Consider the following 25456-nt stretch of genomic DNA (forward strand, 5'->3'; position numbering starts at 1 on the left):
GGTGAGCTTTTTTTTTTTTTTAAATTAGTGCCTTTGACATTTCCAGGCTAGTCAAAAGATGGATGAAGTGTGAAGTATTGAAAGCAAATGATGACTTAGTTTTTTATGACAGTTTCCCTTGTGTGTGACCCTATCTGATTTTGGCATCAGGTTACTTAGGTTTCCATAGCCAAGAGATGGACAGTTTGGGAAGCAGATTGTAGAAGTTAATATTTCATGCCTAACTTAAAGGTTGTGAAACGATTTTGATGGTCCAGGATCATTCCATAAAACTTAAAAATAACTGCATGTAATGTTTTAAGAGGCTTTCACATGCATTTTATTAGTAGGGTGTAACAGTCTGTTGAAGGGAAAATGGTAGTGAAACTGCTTAAGGTTCTACATCCACCTTTATTAAATGTTAGAGTCCTATATCTGTAGGAAATTAGTTTCATTGTTTGTTCTAGGAATATCTCAGACTGGTTTGATTGAATGCTAGTCAAGATAAATACTTGTTAAAATGAGTAACACATAGTAGCTCTGTTAAGTTCCTCGCGTATATACTGTCATTGAATGCTAAACCACTTAACTATTACATGTAGTATTTGTATAGAAATATTTATATATATGTATGTATAATTTTATTTTTTAATACAAGGTTTTCCAAGAGGAGAGCCAGGGCCTGGCTGCTACTGCTGCTGCTAAGTCGCTTCAGTCGTGTCCGACTCTGTGCGACCCCATAGACGGCAGCCCACCAGGCTCCCCCGTCCCTGGGATTCTCCAGGCAAGAATACTGGAGTGGGTTGCCATTTCCTTCTCCAATGCATGAAAGTGAAAAGTGAAAGTCGCTCAGTTGTGTCCGACTCTTAGCGACCCCATGGACTGCAGCCCACCACGCTCCTCCGTCCATGGGGTTTTCCAGGCAAGAGTACTGGAGTGGGGTGCCATTGCCTTCTCCAGCCAGGGCCTGGAACAACAAGTAAATGCTAGACTGGTATTAGAACCTTGGAAGTCTAGTTCCAGAACCCCAAAACCACACTTAACTGCCCTAGCCTTTCAGGGATTTTGAGGAAGGCAGAATTGGCAGCACTCGGAACAGATTGGGTTTCCTCAGAGTGTGGCATTTGATAGTGGGAATCTGCATTAGCAGGCAGTGCATTTGAGAGTTCTTGGTATGAAAGCTTGCCTGTGTTCAAGACTACAGAACTTAGGCCATAAAATTGTGAAGCTGATCACAACTCTTGGGAGAGTTCGTGTGGTGTACTTGTTGTTTCACTTGAATGTGGGGCATTTTGTGGTTACCTCTGTGGGAAACCTAGGTTTTTTTTCTTTGTAGTGTAGTTGAAGGGTGTACAGGTCAGCCAGAAGTTGCTGATGTAAAGTGGAGAGGTGTGATTATTTTTCCCCTTATGCTTTTTAGATATGGTAACTCAGAAGGGCATGCTGTATGTACTTTGATATTTTACCAGTGACTTTTCACCTCTATCATTAAATACATAGTTATCAGTGGCTTATCACTCTTAATAGGATAAAGCGCTTTAAACTAATGGCAGAGATGACCAAGTTAATTTTGAATTGATAAGTTGGCCTGAATTCCGAGATACAGAACATCAGAAATAATGAGCGTGGCTGTAATCCTAAGCAAAGTTTTAGGACCAGGTTTTACAGTTAGTTGCTTCAGTTGTGTCCAACTTCAGGTTTTGTGTGGTGTGACGTAATTTTTTTTTTTTGCTGTGTTGTAAGGTATAAGAATCTTTGTTATCGGACAGGGATTGAACCCCTGCCCCCTGCAGTGGAAGTGTGAAGTCCTACTAATCACTGGACCACCAGGGAACTCCCTGTAATTACTTTTCTATATATAGTTGGCCCATGAACAATGCAGGTTTGATCTGCATGGGTTTGCTTATACACAGACTTTCAATAAATACCTCTTGCTGTATTCCATGGTCCATGGTTGGTTGAATCAGTTGACGTAAAATCTCAGATACAGAGAGCTGACTAAATTATACTTGAATTTTCAGCAACATGGAGATTGGCTATTCAGGGTTCAGCTTGGTCCTCTAAGGGAAATTTGAGTGTAATATATCTCAAGTTCAGCCATACTTAACTCAAAAAGCTGAACTTAATATTCTTCCTAACCAGGTCTAGTAGATGATGTCAGCTAGATACGAGAGAAAACAATTTGAACAGATAAGTAAATGTAGGTAGAATGTAAGGTTGATAGGTGGCAGATATCTTTACAATTTTTTAAAAAACAAATTAGCATTTTTAAGAGGTGCTTAATGACCCAAGTTGGTGTTCTGTTGGGAGTAGTGATAGTTCTGGAGATTTGCCAGATGGATGCAAAGATGTTTACTTGCCTTGGTTTCCATTTGTACTTAATCACATTAAGGGATATGAAATTCACAAGGAATCTAGGTATAGTCAGCTGTTTCCAAGTGTTTTTATTTATCTTTGACTTAATGTGCCTGTGTGTGTATGTGTTTGCCTATGAGCAGTATAGAAAATGTCTAAATTTCATTGGGAAAAATTGGAAATTTAAGAATTTCAGTACTTTGAAGTTAGCAATCACTAATTTTGGCAATAGTTTACTCTCAATTTTAAATTTGAACATAACGTGAAAACTACTGATACTTAATGAATTGATGGGGTAGATTATTAGATTAGAGAAACTATTCTCTTGGTATTTATACTTCTTCTCCTTCCTTTTCTTTTTTAAAGCTCTCTTCCAGAATTGTGTTCTCCAGAATGTCCTTTCATTTCAGAATGGTTGTGAGTTTGTCTTAGCCAGTTGGTGTCATGTTCTCAGTAGCTTTGGTGCCAATGATGTCAAAAGGGAAAGAATGGGATCTAGATTTTTCTAAATCTAAAGGTTAGAAATGACTTCTGAAGTCTACTAATCCTACAATACTCTGAGCGTCTTATTTCCCTTTTGGGTCACAAAACTGGGAACGGAATTTTAATATTTGATTTTAGGGTGAAAGCCCATTTACTGACCAGCTCAGAAATTGCTTTTTAATGCCTTTTAGGCACTGTTATAGGGATGCAAAGGCAGCTTTGGTGCCTGCCTTTGTAGGGCTGTCCTTGAATAAGTCTTTGATTTTTTAAAACAGGTATCAAGTCCTGAGCTGAGGACAGGTAAGCCTTGCGGGGTAGACTCCCACTTTGTTCTCCATGCAAGGCTTAATGATTCTGATAGTTTATGCTGGAAATGCTGGAGAGAGACTAATCACACCACAGGTGGATCCTCTTTCTGCTCTCTCTTCAGTTTGCCATGTTGAGTTGCTCAGTTGCCTTCTGACCAGAATCCAGCTCTTTGGGGAAGCCTGAAGTAAACCCAATATTGCACTCCTCCCCTTTGTAAGTGCCATTTCCCAGAGCTGTTGGGAGGGTTTCTTCAGTTGCATCAACTTTGTAGGTCATTTTTGTGTCATCTGTAAAGTTGAAAAGGGTCATGGGTTAGGAAGAACAAAAGAGTGATTAAGAAACTTGTTCTGTCTGGGGGATAATATCAACTTCCCTTAGGGTGTGCTGTTTTTTTTTCTCTTATCTCTTGACCACCTTTCTCCCCATGACTTAGTCAAACTGAGGAAAAATTAGGTTTCACCTCAACAACTCTAATGATAATACTCGTAACAAAGGGTCTAATAAAGAGCAGTAAGGTCTAGAGAGCACTGACTCTGCTTCACTCCGTCTCTATCATCTTAGTACAAGTGGTACAGTTGGGGAGTTGAGTCCATGTAAGCAATGGTTGACTTGCATTCTGGGACCAGTGGGGGCAGGGAGCAAAGCACTGTCAGTGAGAAGTCTTCCCAGAGGTGTTTCCATTACGCCTGTCGTGTTGTTGGGTTTACTTCTGCCTACATGGTGGTAGCAAGGAGAGATGCTTAGGGTTCACTTTTCCCATTTTCCCATCTTTCTAGAAGGGTCCAAAGCACAAAAACTGACAGATCCTTAAACTTGAACACTACTTGGGCCCAGACAGTATGTGAGATGAGTAATTTTCACTTAGTTTTCTCCCAAGGAATCTTCCTACATACATTGATTTCTAGAGCCAGAAGCTATAAAATATGGCCTCTTGGCATTTCAGCCCTTTCTGGTACTAAAACCGCAAGCCTGGGGATCTGGAATTTTTTTGTTAAGAGGGTGGAAATCTTGAATGGTAACAAATAGCTTGAGTTGATCTTAGAGAAGTATCAGACTGCATGCTTATCTATAGCTCTAGTTTTCAAGCAGAGCTGAGTAAAAATGGTTCATAAGTAATGATCAGTTATTTATTGGTTTCTTTTTGGCTGCTTGATAACCAAGATTACATCTTTTAAGTTACTGTAAGTCTTCATTTGCTACTGTAAGATAAATTCCACCAGGGTAAGTTTCTTTCTCCTAGGGTGTGATTCAGGCTCTGGGTCTTGAAGAGGTCTTAAGACATCTTCAAGTTTATAGGAAGTTGAGTCAGTTGAAGAATGAGTGGTTAAGATGAATATACTAATGTTTAGAGTTACAAAATACTGAAATATGTTACCAAATGAGATTGAGTTTTCTGGGTTTGAAAAAAGATACTGAAGAAAAAAAAAGATTTGATGTTCACTTTGAGGAAAGGAGTCAGTGGGCTTTCTTGAAGTTTGTATCTTGAAGAGAATGAATACTCTTGAGCATCTTAAAAAAGAGATGCTATGGGCTAGGAATTTGTTAATCCAGTAGTAATTAGATTAAATCTAGATTAGTAGTTGACTTATTGTTACTGTGTAACCAGAGTTGGAATCCTCATTTTTTGGTTCTGGTTTATTAGACTGCGTTGCTTTCATGTTTTCCCTCATAAAGCAATGCCAATGGTGCTGGGGCTCTGACCTGGTTTCATGGCTTGAGAACCTACTCTTAACACAGAATCTTACTGATCTCATAACCATGTAATGCTTAAGACAGTTCTGTCTGATTCATCCGCATGGTCTCCCCAGTTAAAGCAGCCCAAATCCCCTCTGTTCCATGAGGCAAAGTCCACAGCTTACTCTCCCAGCGAAAATGAGATGCACTAACTATGGGTAGTTTGATTCTTTGAAATTCCTTCCTGCACATTGGTGCTGTCTGGTTCCTAATGACTTTATGGGTTACAGCCCCTCTTGAAAGGTCCTTGCCAGAGACAGTTGCTGGTGAAATCATGTCCCAGGTGAGAGTAGAGCTCAAAGGGGAATGATTCAGTACTTACCTCTGGGAGTCTTGAATTTCTTATAGCACCTAAAGATGGCAACAAGGAGAAGCCCTTCTCCAACCTGGAAAATCATATACAGGAGAGGAAAGAAGAAAAGTGGTCCGATGACTTCAGGGGGGAAGGTCACATTGAGGATGGTGGAGCAGAGTTGAATATTTTGGCATCCAGTCTCCATGCTAACTGTGCGTTTGCATCTGTTTTGATTAAAAAACAACCAAATGCCTTCAGAGAAGGGACATAAGGGTGCAACTTCACTTGGTCATCTTTCTCCCAAATACTTTATAAGAGAGACTGACAGTCCAACACAGAAAGATGGAACTGAGCCATGTGCACAGGGTTTTGAGAAAAGTCAAATTGACCCATTTCTTAGGTCACTAATCCAGCTTTGTGGAAAATGGTGACTAGTAGGTCCATGTGGGGAGTTTTTAATGAGGGAATTTTTGATTAGCTTAGAAATCTACAGTTTGTCACTTGTGGAATTACCAAAATGAAGTTTAGGGAAAATGTCTGGCTACGGGGAGAAAAGATCTGAGCCAGTATTGTTCATTGGCACATGTTGAGTTACATACAGGACAATTAGGATTTCAGCATAAAGTAAAAGATTGTCTAAATGTCTGGGAACCTTGTCCTGTGGTCCGATTTCTGGCTTGGATGTCTTCACAACTGAAAGTTTGGTTCCATTATCTGCCTTGAGAACACATTCTCTTGCTTTACACTTTATGGGCTAAAGAATGTACTGTTACATTTAATACAACATTTTATTCACTGAATTGCAATTAGTGATTAAAATAGTTCTTTGCTAAAAAATTGTAAGCATGGTCTCTGCACATTTATTATAAAGTTGCCACCCCAAGGTGGTGTGTTACAACTAAAACCTATACAGAAAAGGAGGCAAAGGGGAAGGGATCCTTTTCCTCATCAAGGCTTGTCATGAAGACATGGAGCTATTCCGCTGCCGTTTACTGCCAGGGAGTTGGGCAGGTGGTGGAGTCTAGGCTCTGCTAGGGAGCACTTCGCCATGAACTGTTCCTCTTTGTGTGATTAGATACCTTTGGATTTTGTTTCTCTGTGTTATTCATCCAGTACCTCCCCACTGTTCCTCAGTCCAATTGCCTTGTTCCATTTTTGCATTTGAATATATTGCTTAATTATTTCCCCCAGATTGTGGATCTTATCTTTTTCCTGAAAGGCGTGGGACAGTGGGACCTAAAACAATAATACCTACCGTCCGTTGAGGCAAAAAAGAGCAGAGAGAAGGTAGCCTAGCAGGAAGCCGATGAAAGGCATCAGGGAGGAGGTGGCCAGCAAGTGTGGTGTCATGACAAATAAGATGCTCTTGCCCACGTTGATGGCGGAGAGCACTACAACAGCCACACTGCACAAAAGCAGGAGGATGATCCCTCCCTGCGAATAAGGACAAGAAGAAAAGGCAGTTAGAAGGGTGTGGGGATATGGAGGAGCACAGAGAGCTAGGGAAGCGCTGGTGGATACCGAAGGTGGAAAACATTTTAATAAACATATTTGAAGTGAAAGGGAGTACGCAAGACCTTTATCATCATCTTGGATTTCTTACCTGTAGCTGGGCAGCTTGCTGGCGGTCATAGGTCTGATTACCTTGTTACTGAAAGCTCAGCCAGACATAGTTTCTGATAGACATCTCTGAGTAGCAGGTTTTCAGTGAAGTGCTGTGACTCTGAAGGATGAGACTATTCAGCCCTCCGGCAAAGTGGGTATTGTAAATGAAAGTTCTCTTTACGCATCCCAACAATGCTTTGGATGCTCTGGATATCTTGGAACTGAGTAGAAGCTGTTCTTAGAACTTGTGGTACTTGTCTTAAATACCTCTTTTATGGGTAGGGACTTCATCTATTTTAGGATGAATCTGATTTCTGGAAGTTGCCAAAAATCATTTGAAGCAATGCTGGTTAAAGCAGGTAATGAAGTCAGATAATGTGCTTTTAGATCTGAATGATGTATAGGGATGAGTGCTTTTCTTGAGTGACTTGCAAATTGGGATGATAGGAAAGTTCCTAAAAGGAGTTTCAAATAGCTCAGGTAATGCATCTTTAGAAACAGTGCAGGTCCACCCTACCCCAGGTGAGAGCTGTGAAAGCAACTGTCATCAGGAGCAATGGTATGTTTTTTTTTCTTTTAAAATTATGATTTTATAGTTGGATCTTCCATACCACTTAGAATTTTCAGTAGGCACTTTATCATGAAATTAGAATGTTAAGAATTTTCTCTACTAAGGAGGATTCAAGGTTTCAAAGAGTGTTACATGTCTGCATTTTAGAGTGACATCTAAACTGATGAAAATGCATGCATAAACTTAAGCTCTGTCCCTCTTATCTTCTGAGTTGTGGTGTTTAGTCACTAACTTGTGGCTGACTCTTTGCAACCCAATGGACTGCAACCACCAGGCTCCTCTGTCCATGGGATTTCCCAGGCAAGAATACTGGATGGGTTGCCATTTCCTTCTCCAGGTGATCTTCCTGACCCAGGGATTGAACCCTCATCTCCTGCACCAGCAGGCGGATTCTTTATCCCTGAGCTACCAGGGAAGCCTTTTCTTCTCAGTACAAGTGTGTGCAGCAAACCTTCCTTGAACTTACTGTGTTCTGTAATGGTTATGGTTCCATTTCCAGCTCATTTCACACCTGTGTTTGGTATTTCCTAATGCAATTTTTAAAAAAAAAATGTGGTAAAATATATAGAACACACAAGTTGTCATTTTAACCTTTTTTGAGTGTATAATTCAGTGGCATTAATTACATTCACAATGTTGTCCTAGTGACAATTTAACGTTTATTTATGTTGCTCTACTTGTAACTGCGCAGTTCCTTGTTTCTAAATCATGTTGCAACTGATAATCATATAAAACAGCACCTGTACTGTTGGTGGTCCTGTCCCAGGATAGGAAGGAATCTCACTAGTAACGACTTAAGTTTTATTGAGAGACTATTAACTGATACAACTGACAGGGAGCCCTGGAGTGCTGCAGTCCATGGGGTTGCAAGAAGTGAAACATGACTGAGTAACAACAAAAATTAACTGATAAACTGCTTAGTTCACCCTTGGGTTTTGAGTTAATTTCTCCTTTTGGATTTTTTGCCTCTTGGGTTTGTCCTCTACCTGATGTCCAGATTTTGTTCTGAAGAGGGTAATGAAGAATGTAGGAGGTATTGGGCTACAAGGATTGTGAATCCGGAAGCCCTCTTTATCTGCGTGAGTATTAATCTCAAGCCCTCATTCTCATTCTCCCATTCTTGGGGCCTTTAGAGTGGTGGTGAGCATAGACATTGATGTGACCCAGGTGTGAAAACTGGCTTAGCCCTCCTCAAGATATGTAAACTGGTGAGTCCTTCAGCTTTTGGAATGAGGTTGACAACACAGCACCTAGCATCTTAGAACCACTGACTGCTTTGTAGCTTGTAGGGAAAGGAGTGGAGTGTAACATCTCACAGTTTCTTGTCACTCGGATCTCCTGTCCATGACCTCTTGCTAAGAAGAGAGGCCACAGTAGTTGTTCATAGGTGACCATGTTTTCTGTCACCTGCATTGCCCTGTCATTGCTGACTAAAGCTGTGATGAGTGTGTGTCCATTCATGGGCAGCCAGCTCAGCTTGCCAGGGATCCAGGAGATAACCTGGCCTAACTCTTCCCATGTAGGTGACCTGGTTGGTGAGCGACCCAACGAGGAAATTAATTCTCTCATTTAGGGAGTTTGTAGAGTTACAGAGAAGGGGAGGCAAGAGCAGAGACAAGTGTGAAAATTTTGACATGGAGGCCCGCAGGCTGCAGAAGTCACAAGGTGGCATAAACTGAGACAAAGGAGAGTCAGGTCTTCGGTCAGCAGCAACAGGTATGGGGAAAGCATAGGTAGCGTGGTTGAGTCAGTGTCAGGGTGGGATCCTTATAATGAGAGTGGTGAGTGGCTTATGCTGAGTGGCACCTGGACTGTGTCATGCTCAGGTTCACCAACTTTCTGACCACATAGGCTTGAATAAACTCCTGCATGGGTGAGTTACAGTATTACTTGAATTACCTTTCCAAATGGTGAAAGTGTTGCTCAGTTGTGTCTGACTCTGTGACCCCCCTGTAGCCTGCCAGTATCCTCCGTTCATGGGATCTTCCAGGCAAGAACACTGGAGTGGGTTGCCAGTTCCTTCTCCAGGGGATCTTTTAGACCCAGGTCTCCCACATTGCAGGCAAATGCTTTACCATCTGAGCTACCAGGGTAGCCCAAATAGGGCATCCTTAAAATTGTATCTTGGTGTGTCCAAATGTGACCTCTCACTAGGGAATGCTACTGGTTGAGCAGAGTTTGAACAGATAGCTTCTGTCAGAGCCAGTTATCAGAAGTTGGGTAATTTTGATTTGAAAGTCTCTAGGAGTGTTCGGTATGCAAAGAAGCTGGGACAGTTGTTCCAGCTTGTAACTCACTACATTATGAATTGGGGAGATTAAGAATGAGCATAGTCCTCAAAGAAATGTAAAAGCAAGAAAATTTCAGCCTTTACATCTTGGCCACTCACTTTTATCTGCAACCTCATGGGAATGATATCTTGTTTGGGAGCAATTGATTAATGGAGCTGTTGCCCTTCTGCTTGTCTAACCTTGGAGGTTTGGCCAGCGGCAAAGCAGGTCCTAAGGTACACTTATATTTTATGTGATTCTCTGTTACTGGCTCCTGTCCTTCCTGTCCAGGTGTATCTCAGCCCTTTTAATGTTCTCTGGGGTCATTTACTGTAGAATTGAGTCATGGATGTGTAACAAAACAGGAATGAGAGACATTCCCTGGGCCTCAGTTATTCTATATATAAAATGAGAATAAGGCAGGAGACTACCTCATCTTGAAGCCCTCTCTAGCCTTAAGATCTGAGATTCTTTTTTCCATCCTCAGAACACTTTAAAAAAAAAAATTGAAGTGTACTTGATTTACAGTGTTGTGTTAATTTCTTCTGTACAGCAAAGTGACTCAGATACATTTCACATTCTTTTACATTTCCTCACAGGATAGTGAATATAGCTGACAGTGCTATGCAGTGGGCCCTTGTCCATCCATCTGTATACATCAGTTTACTAACCCCAAACCCCCATTCCTTCTGTACTGCCCCTCTCCCTCTTGGCAACAAGTCTGTTCTCTAGGTCTGTGAGCCTGTTTCTGTTTCACAGTTAAGTTCATTCATGTCATATTTTAGATTCCACGTATAAGTGATCTCTTACAGTATTTGCCATTCTCAGAAGAATACTTAGATCAGGAGACACGTTATATCAGTTGCTTTTGGGGTTCTAGTCTCTGGTTTCACCTACAAAGTGGAGGAGGGCAAAGTTGCTTTAAGTGATATTGGGGTCATTTCACATTTTTATCTTCTGTGTGATATATTTTTCCTTTTGTTTCTACATTCCACAAGCTCTTCAGTAAGTGAGATGACAGGTTCATGTTTCTGGTTTTTTGTTTTTCTACTCATGTGTGGGAGAGACAGGATTTGTCCTCTATTCCTTTGTTTATTCTCAGGCATTAGATGTGAGTGTTAGAGAATTCAGTGTTAAGACACAGCCTTAGGATCTTCTTGCAGGTGTGTGGGGAATAAAAACAAGTGGTATTTTTAATACGAATACAATAAATGCTACAAGGATGTTGGGTGATGAGGGAGCAAATAGGACACACATTCTGTCCAAGCTTGTGGGTTGAGAACAGCTTCCCAGAGCAGGTGCTAATTGTGTTGAGACTTGAAGGATGTGTCCAGTTGAAAGGTGGTGGTGAGGGAGGTGGGATTTTGGAGAGAGGAGTATTCCAGGCAGAGGGAAGGGCATGTGCAAAGAAAAGAGCTAACACTGGAGAGGTTGGTTGAGACCAAATTAAGAAAGGGCTGAGGAGCCTCATGACTCGTGGGGTAGAATAAGGAACCAATGAGGGGCTTTAAGCAATAGAGTGACATGATAGTTTGTTCTTTCCAGACTCAGGTTAAAATTAGGTAAGGGAACCAGGTTAGAAGACTGAGTAGCTTAGTGAGAGAGGAGAGTGGCCTGAATGAAGACAGTGGATTTGGAGAAACATGGACTCAAGCAAAAGAAGGCAGAAGTGGCAATTGGTGATTAGTGTGGGTGGGGAGGGGGAGAGGACGTGGAGAATGGCTTTCTGGTTTCTGGCTCAGGCAGTTGGGCACATTAAATGCTTCATTGAGATGACACAGGGAGGAGGGAAGAGCAAATTTGAGGAAATGGTTTAAATTTAAAACATAATGAGTTTTAAATGCCTGAGGCATATTCAGTAGAAAGATTTGGTAGTTAATACATGGATCCTGGAGTCAGGAGAGCTGTGAGCGCTGAAGATATTGTTCTGGTGGTCATCAGCTTGTAGATGGCTGTTGAGATGGGCCAGATCTCATGGTGGGAAGGTCCCGGGCGTAGGTAAGAAAAGCAGAAACCTTGGGCTGAATGCAGAGAAGTAACCTTTGCCACAGGAACTCACAAGGGAGTTTGAAAAGAAATGCCAGAGAGGTGGTAGGAAAGCAGGTGCCCTGTCACTGAAGCTGAGGAGAAAGATTTCTGAGATGGAGGCAGTGGTCAGCCATATCAAAAACCGCTAAAAGAATAGTTGAGACATGTCTGTTGGATTTGGTGAAGAAAGTGGAGCAAGGGGTCATCAAAATGTGAGTGGATGGGAGACTGACGAGTAGACACTGATTGATGAGGGTTGTCACTGGAGAACAGCCCTGGGGGCTGGGTGGGAGTGGAAGGTAGGTGGGGGCAGTGGATGTCTGCTGGGAGCATGGCTAGGAAGGGGAGGAAAGACAGGTGTTGGCTGAAACAGGAAGTCCAGTCCAGTGACTACTTACTGAAAAAAAGGAGAGATGTAAACCAGAACTGATGTTGATTGGGAAGAATTAATATGGTGTCATTCTAAAAATGAGAGTGAGGAGGAGGCTGTGGGAATAAGAGGATGTGATGAATAAAAGGAGATTACTGAGAAGCAAGGGTGAAAACAGAAGATGCTGTCCAGAGCAGAGTGGGGTGACCAGCCATTTGGCAGGAGACTTCACATCTTCCAACAGGTCGGGAGGGGAACTGTGGCCGTGGTATTAGGACTGCACCAGGGCAAGGGCAAAAATCTACCTTTGACAATGGCACTGTGAAAATGGAAAGACCCTGGAAATCTGACCAAACCTCTGTTCCAGGCCTAAAGCTGCTGCCAAGCCTTGCGCTTCCAAGTAGTGTACCCTGTAGACCGGCTCAAAGGCATAGATCCAGGGGCAGGAACAAAAACAGGCCTTCAGGATGCAGAGTTTATCCTGAGGACCAGGTTGGCACTTGGATCCCAGGGGTGAGCAGTGAACCAGAGGAGAGACTGATGGGGAGTGAGCTCCAAGGTCATAAGAGTTGGCAGAGGGAGCTCTCTAAGGGTCTGGTTTTTCCAAGGCAAGGCAGTGGTATGGTGCCCTCATGGCACTCCCCCACACCCTTTGGGACCAACTCTCCACTTCCTCCATCCCATTCCCAAAGCGCTGTGAGTGTGCCTCCCAGCTCTTCTGGTCTCTTCCCCTCCACCTTCTTATCTAGTCAGCCATGTTTGCCTTTGGTCTCCCTCTGAACTCCTCTATTCAGACATTTCCTTAGGCTTACCCAAATCTGACCCTTTATTCATGGTCTCGCTCAAGACCACCCCTCCTTCCATCCTCCAGAGAAGCCTTTCTTGACTACCTGGCCCTTCTTAACCTTACCTTCCTTGCATTCTGCCAATGCCTGACTATACACTCTTGTGTCTTGTTTCTCACGTGTTACTGATTTTCTGTGATTAAACTCTTTGAGGATAGTGAATCCTTAGTAGCGTAAAACGTAACATCTAGTAGGTACATGATAAAAGCTTAATTATCAAAATGGTTGTATGTTGTGTGTGGTGTTTTCCTTTTTTTCCTGCTAACGCTTCAAAAATACTCTCATATGCATTACAATCTCATGAAGTAGGTTGTATCAATAGCAGACTTTTTTTTTAATCAAGGAAAGAAAACTGACACAGAAGAAGCCCAAATGACTCGGATCAAGCCATTTACTGCTATGATGGTGGGGTTCTCACTCCCTGCCCAGACCCCCAGGTTCTTACCTTGGTGACATAGCGTACGTATTGTGGCCGTTTGGATTTGAGGATGATGCCTATGGTGCAAGGGATGAGAATCAGGATCAGTGATATCATGATGCCGCCGTAGGGCACCTTGTCCTTCAGGGACCCATCATAGATGCCCCTGGAGTAAAGGTACAGGAGGAGGGGCATCATGCCCAGGGCGAAGAAGGTGGAGCAGGTGGTCATCACGATGCTGAGAGGGAGACATAGGAAAAATGGAGAGAGAGACGGTGCTCATTAATTCAGGCATACCTCATTTTATTGCAGTTCACAGTTGTGTTTTTATAAAATGAGCCTTCATGGCAGTCCTGCATCAAGCAAGTCTATTGGTGCTGTTTTTCCAACAGCATTTGCTCACTTGGTGTCTCGTCGTGTTTTAGCAAGTCTTGCAGTATTTCACGCTTTTTCATTGTATTTGTCACAGTGATTTTTGATATTACTATTGTAATTGTTTAGGGGCACTGTGAGTCATGCTCATGTAAGATGGTGAATTTCAAGGATATAAATGTGTGTGTTTTGACTGCTCCCCCTTTTGTCTCTCCTCAAGCCTCCTTGTTCCTTGAGACATAATACTGAAATTAGGCCAATTACAAACCCCACACTGGTCTCTTAAGTGTTCAAGTGAAAGGTAGGGTCAGATGTCTCTTATGTTTTTAAGTTAAAAGGTAGAAATGTTTACTCTTAGGAGATTCTGTGGAAATCCCAGGCAGGCTGAAGGCCAGGCCTCTTGCACCAAACGCCAGTTGTAAGTGCAAGGGCAAAGTTCTTGAAGAAAATTATAAGTGCTACCCTAGTGAACTTACGAATGAGAAGAAAGCAAAACAGCCTTATGGAGAAAGTTGTAGTGATCTAAAGAGACCATCAAACCAGCCACAACAGTCCTTTAAGCCAAAGCTTGATCCAGATCAAGGCCTGAACTCTCTTCAATTCTAGGAAGGCTCAGAGAGGTGAGGAATCTGCAGAAGAAACATGGATGTTTCTTGCCATATGCATATATGTGCAAGTGCAGGGTGAAGCAGCAAGGTCTTATGTAGAAGCTGCAAGTTATCCAGAAGATCTTCCTAAGATCATCAGTGAAGATGGCCATGCTAAAGAGATTTTCAGTGCAGATGAAACAGTGTTCTATCAGAAGAAGATGCATCTACAGCTGCCATAGATAGTAACTCCTCTGATGGATCTGTGCAAAATTAACAAAATCTTCAGGAAAGGATTCACTATTCTAGATGGCCATTCATGATTCCTGGAAAGAGGTCAAAATATCAATGTTACAGGAGTTTAAAAGAAGTTAATTTCAAGCCTCGTGGATGACTGAGCAATTCAAGACTAGAGGAGGAAGCAACTACAGACGTGACTGTGGTGAAAATAGCAAGAACTAGAAGTGGAGCCTGAAAATGTGACTGAATTGCTGCAACGCATGGTAAAACTTGAATGGATAAGGAGTTGCTTCTTGAAATTGCCACAGCCACCTTCACCTTCAGCAGCCACTATCCTGATCAACATTGAGGCAACACCCTTTACTGGCAAAAACATTACAACTTGCTGAAGGCTCAGATCATGGTTAGCATTTTTTAGCAATAAAGTATTTTTAAATTAAGATATGCAAATTTTTTTAGACACAATGCTATTGTACCTTTAATAAGTCACAGTATAGTTTAAAAGTAACATGTATATGCACCAGGAAACCAAAAAATCCACATGACTTACATTATTGTGATATTCTGCTTTATGGTAGTGGTAGGGAAATGAATTTGCAGTATCTCCAGGGTATGCCTGTACTATTTGTGGAGTGCCTGCTGTGTGCCAGGCGTGGCGTGAAGAATCTTACATGCATTGCTTTGTTTCCTCTTCCCAGTAGTTTGAGGAGGTAAGCATACGATCTCCTTTTTACTGATGAAGAGGAAGCTGGGGACTTGAAGGATCACAAAGGTGGGAAGGCTGAGATTTGAACCCAGGTCCCTATACACTTCACTGTGAAAGGAGCCATTTTGATCTCCTCCGTAATAGAACTCTTTTTGCTCTCTATACTTGTACATATGCACAGCCCATTTTGAAAAAAGCTGTGCGATCCCATCACTAACTATAGTCCGTTGGGTTGTAGAATAACACCTGATCTACAGTGGCTAAGTGCCTGCCTTTAGAGTCTAGGGCATGGCTGGACATAGTGGTTCTGACTAAAATAACAAAGATTAAGCACATCAAGGACATTTTCTCTCAGGGAGTTTGAACGTATACACAATTATAGAGCACTTGGTCTTTGAGAGTGGGTGGCATGGGAGGGATTTCAAAAACCAAAAAACATGCAAAGAAAAAGCAGTAAACAGAGGTTATGATTAAGTGTGAAAGTCACTCAGTCTTATCTGACTCTTTGCGACCCATAGTCCATGGGATTCTCCAGGCCAGAATACTGGAGTGGGTAACCTTTCCCTTCTCCAGGGGATCTTCCCAACCCAGGATTGAACCCAGGTCTCCCACATTGCAGGTGGATTCTTGACCAGCTGAGCCACGAGGGAAGCCCATGTGATTAAGAGGACTGTGTAAAAAAAAAAGTTGATGAAGGAGCCCAATAGTGGAGTATTAGAGAAGGCAGCAACAGAGTTAGCCACTGTCAAGTGACAAGATAATCTGGTCATCAGACCTGTTTTCTATCTTGAATAATAATCTAGTCCCCAACACTTGAGGACTTCTTAGGTGGTGCTAGTGGTAAAGAACCTGCCTGCCAATAAAGGAGATGTAAGAGATGTGGGTTCGATCCCTAGGTTGGGAAGATCCCCTGGAGGAGGGCATGGCAACCCACTCCAGTACTCTTGCCTGGACATTCCCACGGAGCCTGGCAGGCTACATTCCTGTCCAGGAGTCACAAAGAGTTGCACACGACTGAAGCAGCATGCACACGTACACACACCCAACATTGATATTCTCATGTCCTTTATGTTTTGGCTTATCTTTAACATTATTTAAGATAAATTGTGAGTTTCAGATCCTGAATAACAATGTATCTTCCCAGTTCTCATTTGTATCCTAACTGCCCTGTTGCTGTCTGCATTTGGAATCTCATCCTTGTTAATCTCAGAACACTGTAGGAAGAGGCCCTTCAGAAAGACCAACGGGGAGAGGAAGCTGCTAGGGAACATCTTGGATTTGTAGACATTTACTTTACAATATATGCTTTGGCGTCCATTCTAGTGAGAAGGTTGGGGATGAGGGCTTGATATGACCATCAACTACATCCTAGTCCAAAGGGTCTGGAGTATAGCCATCAAGAACATAATTGGTGGATATATCACAAGGAGTCAGAAGCTGAGGAGAGACCCTCAAAAGATACTGTGGACTGAATAATGGGAACCTCCCCCCAACATAGTCATGAACACCTATAACACTTAAGCACATACTCCATCTTGTAAGAAACTGAGGGGAGGTTTCCAGGGACTAGAAACAAAAGAATGTCGAGTAGTAGGTAGGCTTGTGCTGAAGCTGCAGCATGTGGAGGAGTAGATGGTAGGGTGTTAGTCTTGGTAATCTGGTGTTTAGGTTTTAATACCCAAGGGAGGGGCCAGAATTGAGACTTTAAGCCTATGAAAAAAGGAGAGGTGAAACAAATGTTTACTCAGTAATCAATACTCCAAAAGGACTACTGGAAAAACAGAACATGTAATTCTATTATGGGTTGAATATGAACTCATAATGGAAAAAGGAATAGAAGAATATAGTATTTTAAAATATGGGGAGATGACAGAGGATGAGATGGTTGGATGGCATCACCAACTCTTGAGCAAGCTCTGGGAGTTGGTGATGGACAGGAAGAGCCTGATGTGCTGCAGTCCATGGGGTCGCAAAGAGTTTGACATGACTGAGCAACTGAACTGAACTGACTTTGGATTATGCAATGATTTCTTAGATGTGATACCTAAAGCACAGGTAACCAAAGGAAAAACAGGTAACTTTGACTTCAAAACCTAAAAAACTGCTTCAAAGGATACTCAAAATAAGTCTCCCACATAACGGGAGAAAATATTTGCAAATCGTGCAAGTGCCCAGTATCCAGAATATATAAAGAACTCATAATTCAACAGCTAAAAAACTCCAAATAACTCAATTTAAAAATGGGCAAAGGACTTGAATAGGCATTTCTCCAAAGAAACACAGTTAGCCAACAAGCACATGAAAAGATGCTCGACACCATTAGTTATAAAAGAAATACAAATTAAAACTGATAATGAAATGATAAAGTGGTAATGAGATACCACTTCACACCCACTAGCGGAGCTAAGCAATAAAAATGATAAGTCTCGGTGAGAATGTGGAGAAAGTACATACAAGTGTTCAGAGCAACATTAGTTACAGCTGAAAAGTGGAAAATAAAATATTGATGGATAAGCAAATTGTGGTGTATTCATGTAATTGAATGTTCTTCAGCCATAAAAAGCAATGAAGTACCACTATATATCAGCTGTCACAAAGATGAATCTTGAAAGCATGGCAAGTGAAGGAATCAAAAACATGAAAGGCTAGGTATTATATGATTCCATTTACATGAAATCCCTAGGGACAGAAAATAGATTTGTGGTTGCTGGGGGCTGGAGAGAGAGAATGGAGAGTGACTACTAATGTGTTTAGGTTTCTTTGGGGGATGATTAAAATGTTTGGGAATTGGTGGTGATAGTTGTACAGTGTGAATATACTATAAACTACTGATTTTAAAAAGGTGAATTTTATGGTGTGTGAATTATATCTTAAAAATATTAAAAATCTAGAGGACAAAATTCATCCTTAAGAGGAAAATTTATAGCTTGAAATGTTTATAAAGGAAAAGAAGAAAGATTAAAAATTAATGAGCTAAGCATTTTATTCAAGAGTTGGAAAGAGAAACAAACCCAGTGAAAGAGAAAATATTAAAGATGAGAGAATAACCTTTAAAAATGATATAAATTGAGAATCAATTACACCAAGAGCAGGTTCTTTACAAAGTCCGATAATATAAATACTTGTGGCGAGGCTAGCCAAGAAAAAGGAAAATGGGCACAAATTGATCTTAGCATGAATGCAAAAAGAAATACAATTTCCGATACAATAGAGATTTTAGAGGACCATAGAAGAAATCAAGGATAGTCTTATATTTTCATTTTTCTATTCAGACTGAATGGACAATTTCCTGGGAAATCTACAAAAACTTAAAATGAAGTTGAAAACCTGAATCAATTTAGACTCACTAAAGACATTTAGTAAACACTTTGAAACCTATTATCCAAATAAACCTCACACAAAATGTATATGATTTTATAGTAGAGTTCTGCTAAATATTCAAAGTATAGATCGTCTCAGAGTAAAGAAAGGGGAAACATGCCCCAAATTATATATGATTAGTATGAGTTTAGAACCAAAGGTAAAAAAGTCACATTATGAGAAAGGAAAATTAGGGACCATTCTCATTTACAAACACAGGAGCAAAAGTCACAAAATGTTACCTAGTGAATCTAGCTATGCCTTTATAAAATAATACAATGAACAAAATGGGTTTATCCCAGCAATATAAAAATGATTTAATATTAGGCAATCTACTGATATGTATCACTGCATTATTGGATTAAAGAAAAAAATGGTATAGAAAAGTGTCATTCAACAAAATCCAGTGTTCATGCATGGTAAAAATCACCACACTAGCAACAGAATGGATTCCCTTAACCTGAAAAGGATTATCTGTCCAAAAAATCTACAAGAAATAGAAAACCTAATGGTGAAAAATTAGAGGAATAAAGGAAGGATACCTGTTCTCATCACATCACCTGCTGTAAATTATAGTTTGTACGTCTTCGCTAGCATTGCAAAACGAGATAGGAAAACTATATAGAGGGGAAAGGAAGAAACTAAAATAAGCCGATGATAGAACTGTCCACAGAGGAAATTCAAGTGAATTTCTATTTTAACTAGTAAATAGAATCCATGAAATTCTGAATACATTAGCAATAAAAAAAATCAATTAAAAATTACTACAAAAAATTATTAGTAAATGAATTTTTAATTATATGGAAGAACTTCCTAATATGAAATGATTGAATGAAAGGAAACCTATACCAGTTTTGTGGATGGGAAGATTCAGTATTGATTTATAAATTTAATGCAAACTTAACCAAACTTTCAGAAATAACTTTTGTCGACTTGAGAGTTAGTCTCAAAATTCAAATGAATGAGTAAAAGGTCAAAAATAATTAACATAATTTCCAAGAATAACAAGGTAGGGCAACTCCTTTCACTTATCAAAATTTACCATAGAGTTAAGTGATATTGGTACAAGAATAGCCACATAGAAGAGAGATCTCAGACATAAACCCATGCTTATTTGAGCATCTGATCAACAAGAGGTGGTGTTACAAGTTGCTGGAAAAAAATTCACTGATCCTAGGAATTTTTTCTATTCAGGTGGAAAAGATACAATTAGATCACAGAATACATACTAATAAATTAAAGATCTTCATGTGAGATGCAAAGCTTTAAAACTTTTCAAACATAGGTGAATGTATATATGACCTTGAAGGCAGTAAAGTGTTTGTTAAATAATCCCCAAAATATAAAATGTCAAGGGAAAATATTAATACAGTTGGTTAAGTTAAAATACACAGTTTTATATCATTATCAAAACATAAGGATAAGCCCCAAACTATGAGTAGACTGTTGAAACATGTAAAAACAACAAATGACTACCAATTAATAAGAAGGAAGCACCACCATCCCATAGAAAAATAGGCAAAGGGCATTATTTTCAGAAAGGACACCCAAATGGCCAATGAGATTTGAATAGGTGCTAGACCTCCCATGAAAGTGAAAGTTGCTCAGTTGTGTCCGACTCTGTGACTTCGTGGACTGTCCATGGAATTCTCCAGGCCAGATACTGGAGTGGGTAGCCTTTCTCTTCTCCAGGGGATCTTCCTGACCCAGGAATCGAACCCAGGTCTCCTGCATTGCAGGTGGATTCTTTACTAGCTGAGCTATCAGGGAAGCCTATGATGAATTAAATTTAAAACCACCATGACATTTCATTTTATACAGATGACGACACAGAGAAACGGATCTTCATACACTGCCCTGGGGAGTGAGATGTAGAACAACTAGTCTGGATAGATGTTAGATGAAGATGTGTGAACCTCAAGACCCAGCAGTCCTGTGTTCCTGTATGCTCTCACATGTGAGCATAGGGGTAGCAGGCACAAGACTTGCTTAAACAGGAAAGCCGCATAAACGCCTGCCAACAGGACAATGCAAACAAACTATGGTGGTTGCAGTTTAGTCACTAAGCCGCGTCTGACTCTTGCAGCCCTGTGGACTGTAGCCTGCCAGGCTCCTCTGTCCATAGAATTTTCCAGGCAAGAATACTGGAGTGGGTTGCCATTTCCTTCTCCAGGGGCTCTTCCTGACCGGGGATCGAACCCGGGTCTCCTTCACTGCAGGCATACTCTTAACTGACTGAGCTACCAGGGAAGCCTGGTACAAACTATTCTGCAGTTCAAATGCACAAAATAGCTCTTTTATTTTTAAACCTATCATCTCAAAGAAAGCAAGTTGTCAAATGATATGGGTAGTATGATACAGTTCATATAAAGTTTAAAAACAACAAATGCAGGAGTGTATCTTGCTGGTGGATATCTACATACATAGTAATAGTATAATATAAAATATAAAAGGGTTTGTGGAAGGGCTGAAAGTCAAATCCTGGGAGGTGCTCCTTGAGTGTAGGAAGAGGGGAATGAGATTGGGAAGGGCATTCGGTAGGCTACACAGCGCTAGCTGTTGACCTCTGCCTAGGAGAAAGGCCACACATGAAACTCGTGTGCTTGTTTTGATGACCTTGAACAGGAGTCATGCTTGCTTTGGCTCGGCATGTCGGGAGCTTTGGAATTTGCTCTGGGACTTGGTGTGCCTTGTGCACTGGCGTGTGTGGGGGAGCCGTGCTCCCAGACCTCCTGATACCTCCTCCGCCCGTGCAAGGGCTTGGCTCCTGGCCTACATTTCTGGTATCTGTAATGGTTGTGATCCTGTTACCCTGAAGGGCAGTGCTGGGAGGGCAGTCCTGTTGTAGCTCTGAGACGAACCTGTCATGTAGTAACATTGTGAATCTGGATTGCAGGCGGATTCTTTACCAGCTAAGCTACCAGGGAAGCTGGCAACCCTTCTACATCAGAATTAAGATATGGTCCAGGTTTCTGTCTGTAGGACCCAGAGTCTGCTATGGACCTTGTCTAGGGGTCCAGGGACCAGGGGGAATGGAGCACATTTCTTTTTTTTTTTTTTAACCTTTCTGCTTAAATTCTCAGAGCCCTCCACACAGCCTGCTTTGGGGCAACTGTATATACCCTGCTTGAGGGACAGGTTTTGAGCTCCTGTTAACAGAGGCACTGGCAGCAGAAGCTGAGGGAGCTGTGAGGGAACCGGTCAGTCTCTGTGGTGAAGTGGGAGACTTCGGGGAACCTGAGTAGCTTCTGTCTCCTGCCTAGTCTTTCATGGTGGGGAGAACTGTGAGAATCCTTGGGTTGTCTCCACAGCCATTGGCTCTGCTGTCTGCTGTAGGCTGGATGAGGGGTGGGGGTGAGCAGGTGAACTCGAGGCGTGGCATAGGTGGTCATCAAAGGGGCCCAGTTCTCACTGGCCCTCTCTTCTCTGTCCCTCAGGGAGGGCAATTTCTCTTGCCTGTGGGTCCACTGTCTTTTTTGAAGCATGACTCTCGGCATCCTAGAGGAAAGAGCTGCTGTGCCTGGCTGCCTTGAGAGGTCCACCAGGGGAGGGGGCACCCAGCCTTCTGGAATGTTCCTTCTCCCCCTTCACCCATGAGGATCTCCCTCAGCCTCACTCCAGCCGTGAAGCAGAATGACTGGCAAGAGAGACCCCGGGACTGGCTCCAGACACAGCTTGCCCACAGACTCTCGGGAAGCCTCTAGCAAGTCTCTGGACTTCAGCTTTCTCACGTGTAAAGTGGAATTGGTCTCAACACTCCTTTCTAGTCCACATGGGAATAGCATGGTATCGTACACAGGCCTCAAACCCACAGCCTCTGGGTGGCATCTGGGCCTCTGACATGTACAGTTTGGCTTGCACAGTGTTTTAAAAAATTTGAAATCATTGCCAACAATTAAAAATGTGGAGATTTCACCTTCAAAGGGAGATTCTGTCTTCTCCTGAAAAGCAGGAAGCTATGCCAGCCATGAGTTCCTAATCCCACAATAGCCACGGCAGAGATGGATGGCATATGCCCTGTGCAGGGAGCCCCACACCTCAGAGGCTGGCGGTCATCTTCCAGCCACACTGGGCATTGAAGATATTTGAGTGAAAGCACAGGCTTTGGAGCCCCCAGGCCTCGGATAAATGTATTAACCTCTCTAAAGCTCAGTTTTCTTGTCTCTAGAATGGAGCTCCTTATAGCACCTCCTCATGGAAGCCGTATCAGGATCCCATGTAGAGCCTTTGGCCCATTGCCAGTCTGTCTTTTATTATCAGCACCATTATCATTACTATAATACCTGTAACAAGTTGTCTCAGGTGAACTCAATCTGGAATTTGAAGTTTCTGGCAGCTTGTGATGGTGGAGGATGAGTGGGGTCAGAGGGCTGGTTTCATGTACATGGGAGGTTGGTCTGTGGGAAGGGGCTTTATGGCAGAAGGTGGCTGTCCTGCAAAGTATTATCTCTTGAGGGGCCTAGGTGGAGGTGACAGGTCCCAGGTGCCCAGACCAGGAGCCTGAGCAAGACAGTGAGTCACTGGAGGCGTCACTGGTGGAGGCCTAGAGCCTCTGAAAAGCAGGCATTGCCAAAGGGACCTTACTGGCACTCACTGGCTCAAGAGACTGGGACATCTGGTCACTCACACTTAGAGACTCCCCTACTGTGCTTTAACACTGCCTCCCACCTCCCCACCCGCCCACGCAGCTCTGCTGATACAGAGCCATAAGGCCCTGAGTACCCTGCCAGGCTCCTCTGTCCATGGGGATTCTCCAGGCAGGAATACTGGAGTGGGTTGCCATGCTCTCCTCCAGGAGATCTTCCCAACCCAGAGATCAAACCCAGGTCTCCCGCATTGCAGGTGGATTCTTTACCAGCTAAGCTCCCAGGCAAGGTTGCAGCCCTTCTACATCAGAATTAAGATATGGTTCAGGTTTCTCTGTATGGGACACAGAGGCTGCATTGGGCCTTGTCTAGATCAGGTCAGGGGCTTGTCTTGCTGCAGGAAGGACCTAGATCAGATAAGGGGAAGAACTTCCTCACAGTGAGGTAGTTGAATACTGGACATGTTCCCATGAGAGACTGTACAAGCCAGGCTCTCTCTCCATCAAACACCTCAGTGAGGGTTGAATTATATGGGTGGAGAGTCCAGAGCTTCTCAGGCGGCAGGTCCAGGTAACCCCCCATGATCACTATCATTTTTTCATTCAAGTATCAGCTCCAGTATCACTTGGCATCACCAGGAAGAGGATTCCCTACTTGGCTGGTTTCCTTAGTACAGTTCAGTCAGGGGCAGGGTAGTGACAGGCACAAGCAGATGGACTGTCTTGAATTTACTGCCCTGCCTGGCATGGAATAGCCTCTCCACTGAGGACTGAACCATAAGAGACAGGCTTGAGATGGACAATTAAGTAAGAGCCAGAGCTTTTATGCTGGTGAGTTTTCTTCAGCCAGCAGAAGCTGCTGCTGGAGCTGGAGCTAGTCTGACATGGCTTTGCCCTGGGAAACATTCCAGACCAGAGTCCCACCTCTTTGGAAGGACCGGTATTCAGCTGCCCCCTGCAGGATTCTACCCTCACTGACTTCTGCTGTAGTGGTTTGGGTGTGGGGATGCTGCTGTTGCCTCCTCCCAGTTTGGCTGAGGTGAGGCTTGTCCTGACATGGGACCCTGACCTGGTGCTGGGGGACTCCAGGATCTACCTGGCTGTGTCTTTGCGCTGAAGTGTTCTTGCCTCTGATGGGTGGAGAGGGGAGGTTCAGAGAGGACAGCCCACTTGCACAGACAGTTGGGGGGATCTTTGGCAATTCCTTCCTGGTCTGCAGGAACTGGAGGTGCTCTTTGGTTCTGAGCCGCCTTGATCTCCTTGGAGATCTTTGGGACTAATCTGCACTCCCTTTCGTATCTCTGGCCTTGAAGCAGAATTCTGCCTACCCTGGCAGATGGGTGAAAGTTCACCAGAGGTCCCTTTGCTTTAAATCAATACAGTATTCCTTCAAGACAGTCCTTGTGCCATTTGAGACAACCCTGGGAGTAGGGGCGGGGTCTCTCCAGGATGTCCCTGGACCAGCTGAGCCCCTTTGGCTTGGAGCCTAAGCCAAGATGTACCCCAGCGTCTGCCCCCAGCCCAGTGTTAGCTTTTGAGCATAAATGGCTGCCACCCCCTGCCCTAACACCCTCCAAGCCCCCATTCACTCCCCTCCTGGCTCTTCCCCTTGACTGCAATCTCCCCAGGTAGCTCCCTTCTCACCCCCAGTCCTACCTCAGGTTCATGTCCCCCTTGATGGCCAGGGCAAAGACGTTGGAGAGGTTCCCCCCCGGTGAGCAGCCGCAGATCAGGATGGCTAGGGCCTCGACGTTATTCAGCTGGAAGAACTTGCCCAGTCCAAAGGCAGTGAGGGGCATGATGCCAAACTGCGCCACCAGAGCGACGGCCAGCCCCTTGGGCCTCCAGAAGTGCGCCTTGATCTTGCTGAACTCCATGGTGCAACCCAGCGAGAGCATGATGGTTAACAGCATGATCACCAGAATGACACTCAGCGCCCGGTCGGTGGGCCGCTTGCCAAAGTTGTGCGGGAGGGAGAAGTTGAACGGGGAAGATTCGTTGAAGGCCTCCATCCTCCTGGACGGCAGTGGTGGAAGAAAGGCTGAAGACCCTGCGCACCCCTGGTTGGTCTACTGACTCCCTGCCCTGCCCAGTCCTTGCTGGGTGCCTTCCTCAATCACTTCCCAGGGCAGGGAGCTTCAAGGCAAAATGTAGATCTGAGCAAATAGAAGGATTATGCAACTGGCTGTTCTTTCTCTGGCTTTGGCCGCAAAAGAGAGAGAGAGTGTGCCCAGAGCCTTTTCTGTAGGGCTGTTCTTGCCCCTCCTGAATTCCTCAGCCTCTTCTGCCTTCCTGGGTGCCACTAACACCTCTTCTCACCTCCTGGCTGCTTCTGGTACAAGAG

The 25456-nt window shown here is 43.1% G+C and overlaps 1 protein-coding gene and 1 long non-coding RNA gene across 2 annotated transcripts; one reads left to right on the forward strand and one right to left on the reverse strand.

Moving 5' to 3' along the window:
- Positions 1–290: 290 nt before the first annotated feature.
- Positions 291–25456, reverse strand: SLC10A1 (solute carrier family 10 member 1). The gene is made up of 5 exons (XM_061429258.1): positions 24769–25456; positions 13290–13500; positions 6411–6589; positions 5183–5379; positions 291–3413 (listed from the first exon to the last, which is right to left on the reverse strand). The coding sequence occupies exons 1-5, from the start codon at positions 25122–25124 to the stop codon at positions 3244–3246; spliced, it is 1113 nt and encodes a 370-aa protein (XP_061285242.1). The 5' UTR covers positions 25125–25456; the 3' UTR covers positions 291–3243.
- LOC133254895 (uncharacterized) lies at positions 13391–25261 on the forward strand. Its single transcript, XR_009738798.1, has 2 exons — positions 13391–22260; positions 22696–25261. It is a non-coding gene; the product is annotated as an uncharacterized LOC133254895 (long non-coding RNA).

Source organism: Bos javanicus, chromosome 10, assembly GCF_032452875.1.
Source record: "Bos javanicus breed banteng chromosome 10, ARS-OSU_banteng_1.0, whole genome shotgun sequence".
NCBI classification, from domain to species: domain Eukaryota; kingdom Metazoa; phylum Chordata; class Mammalia; order Artiodactyla; family Bovidae; genus Bos; species Bos javanicus.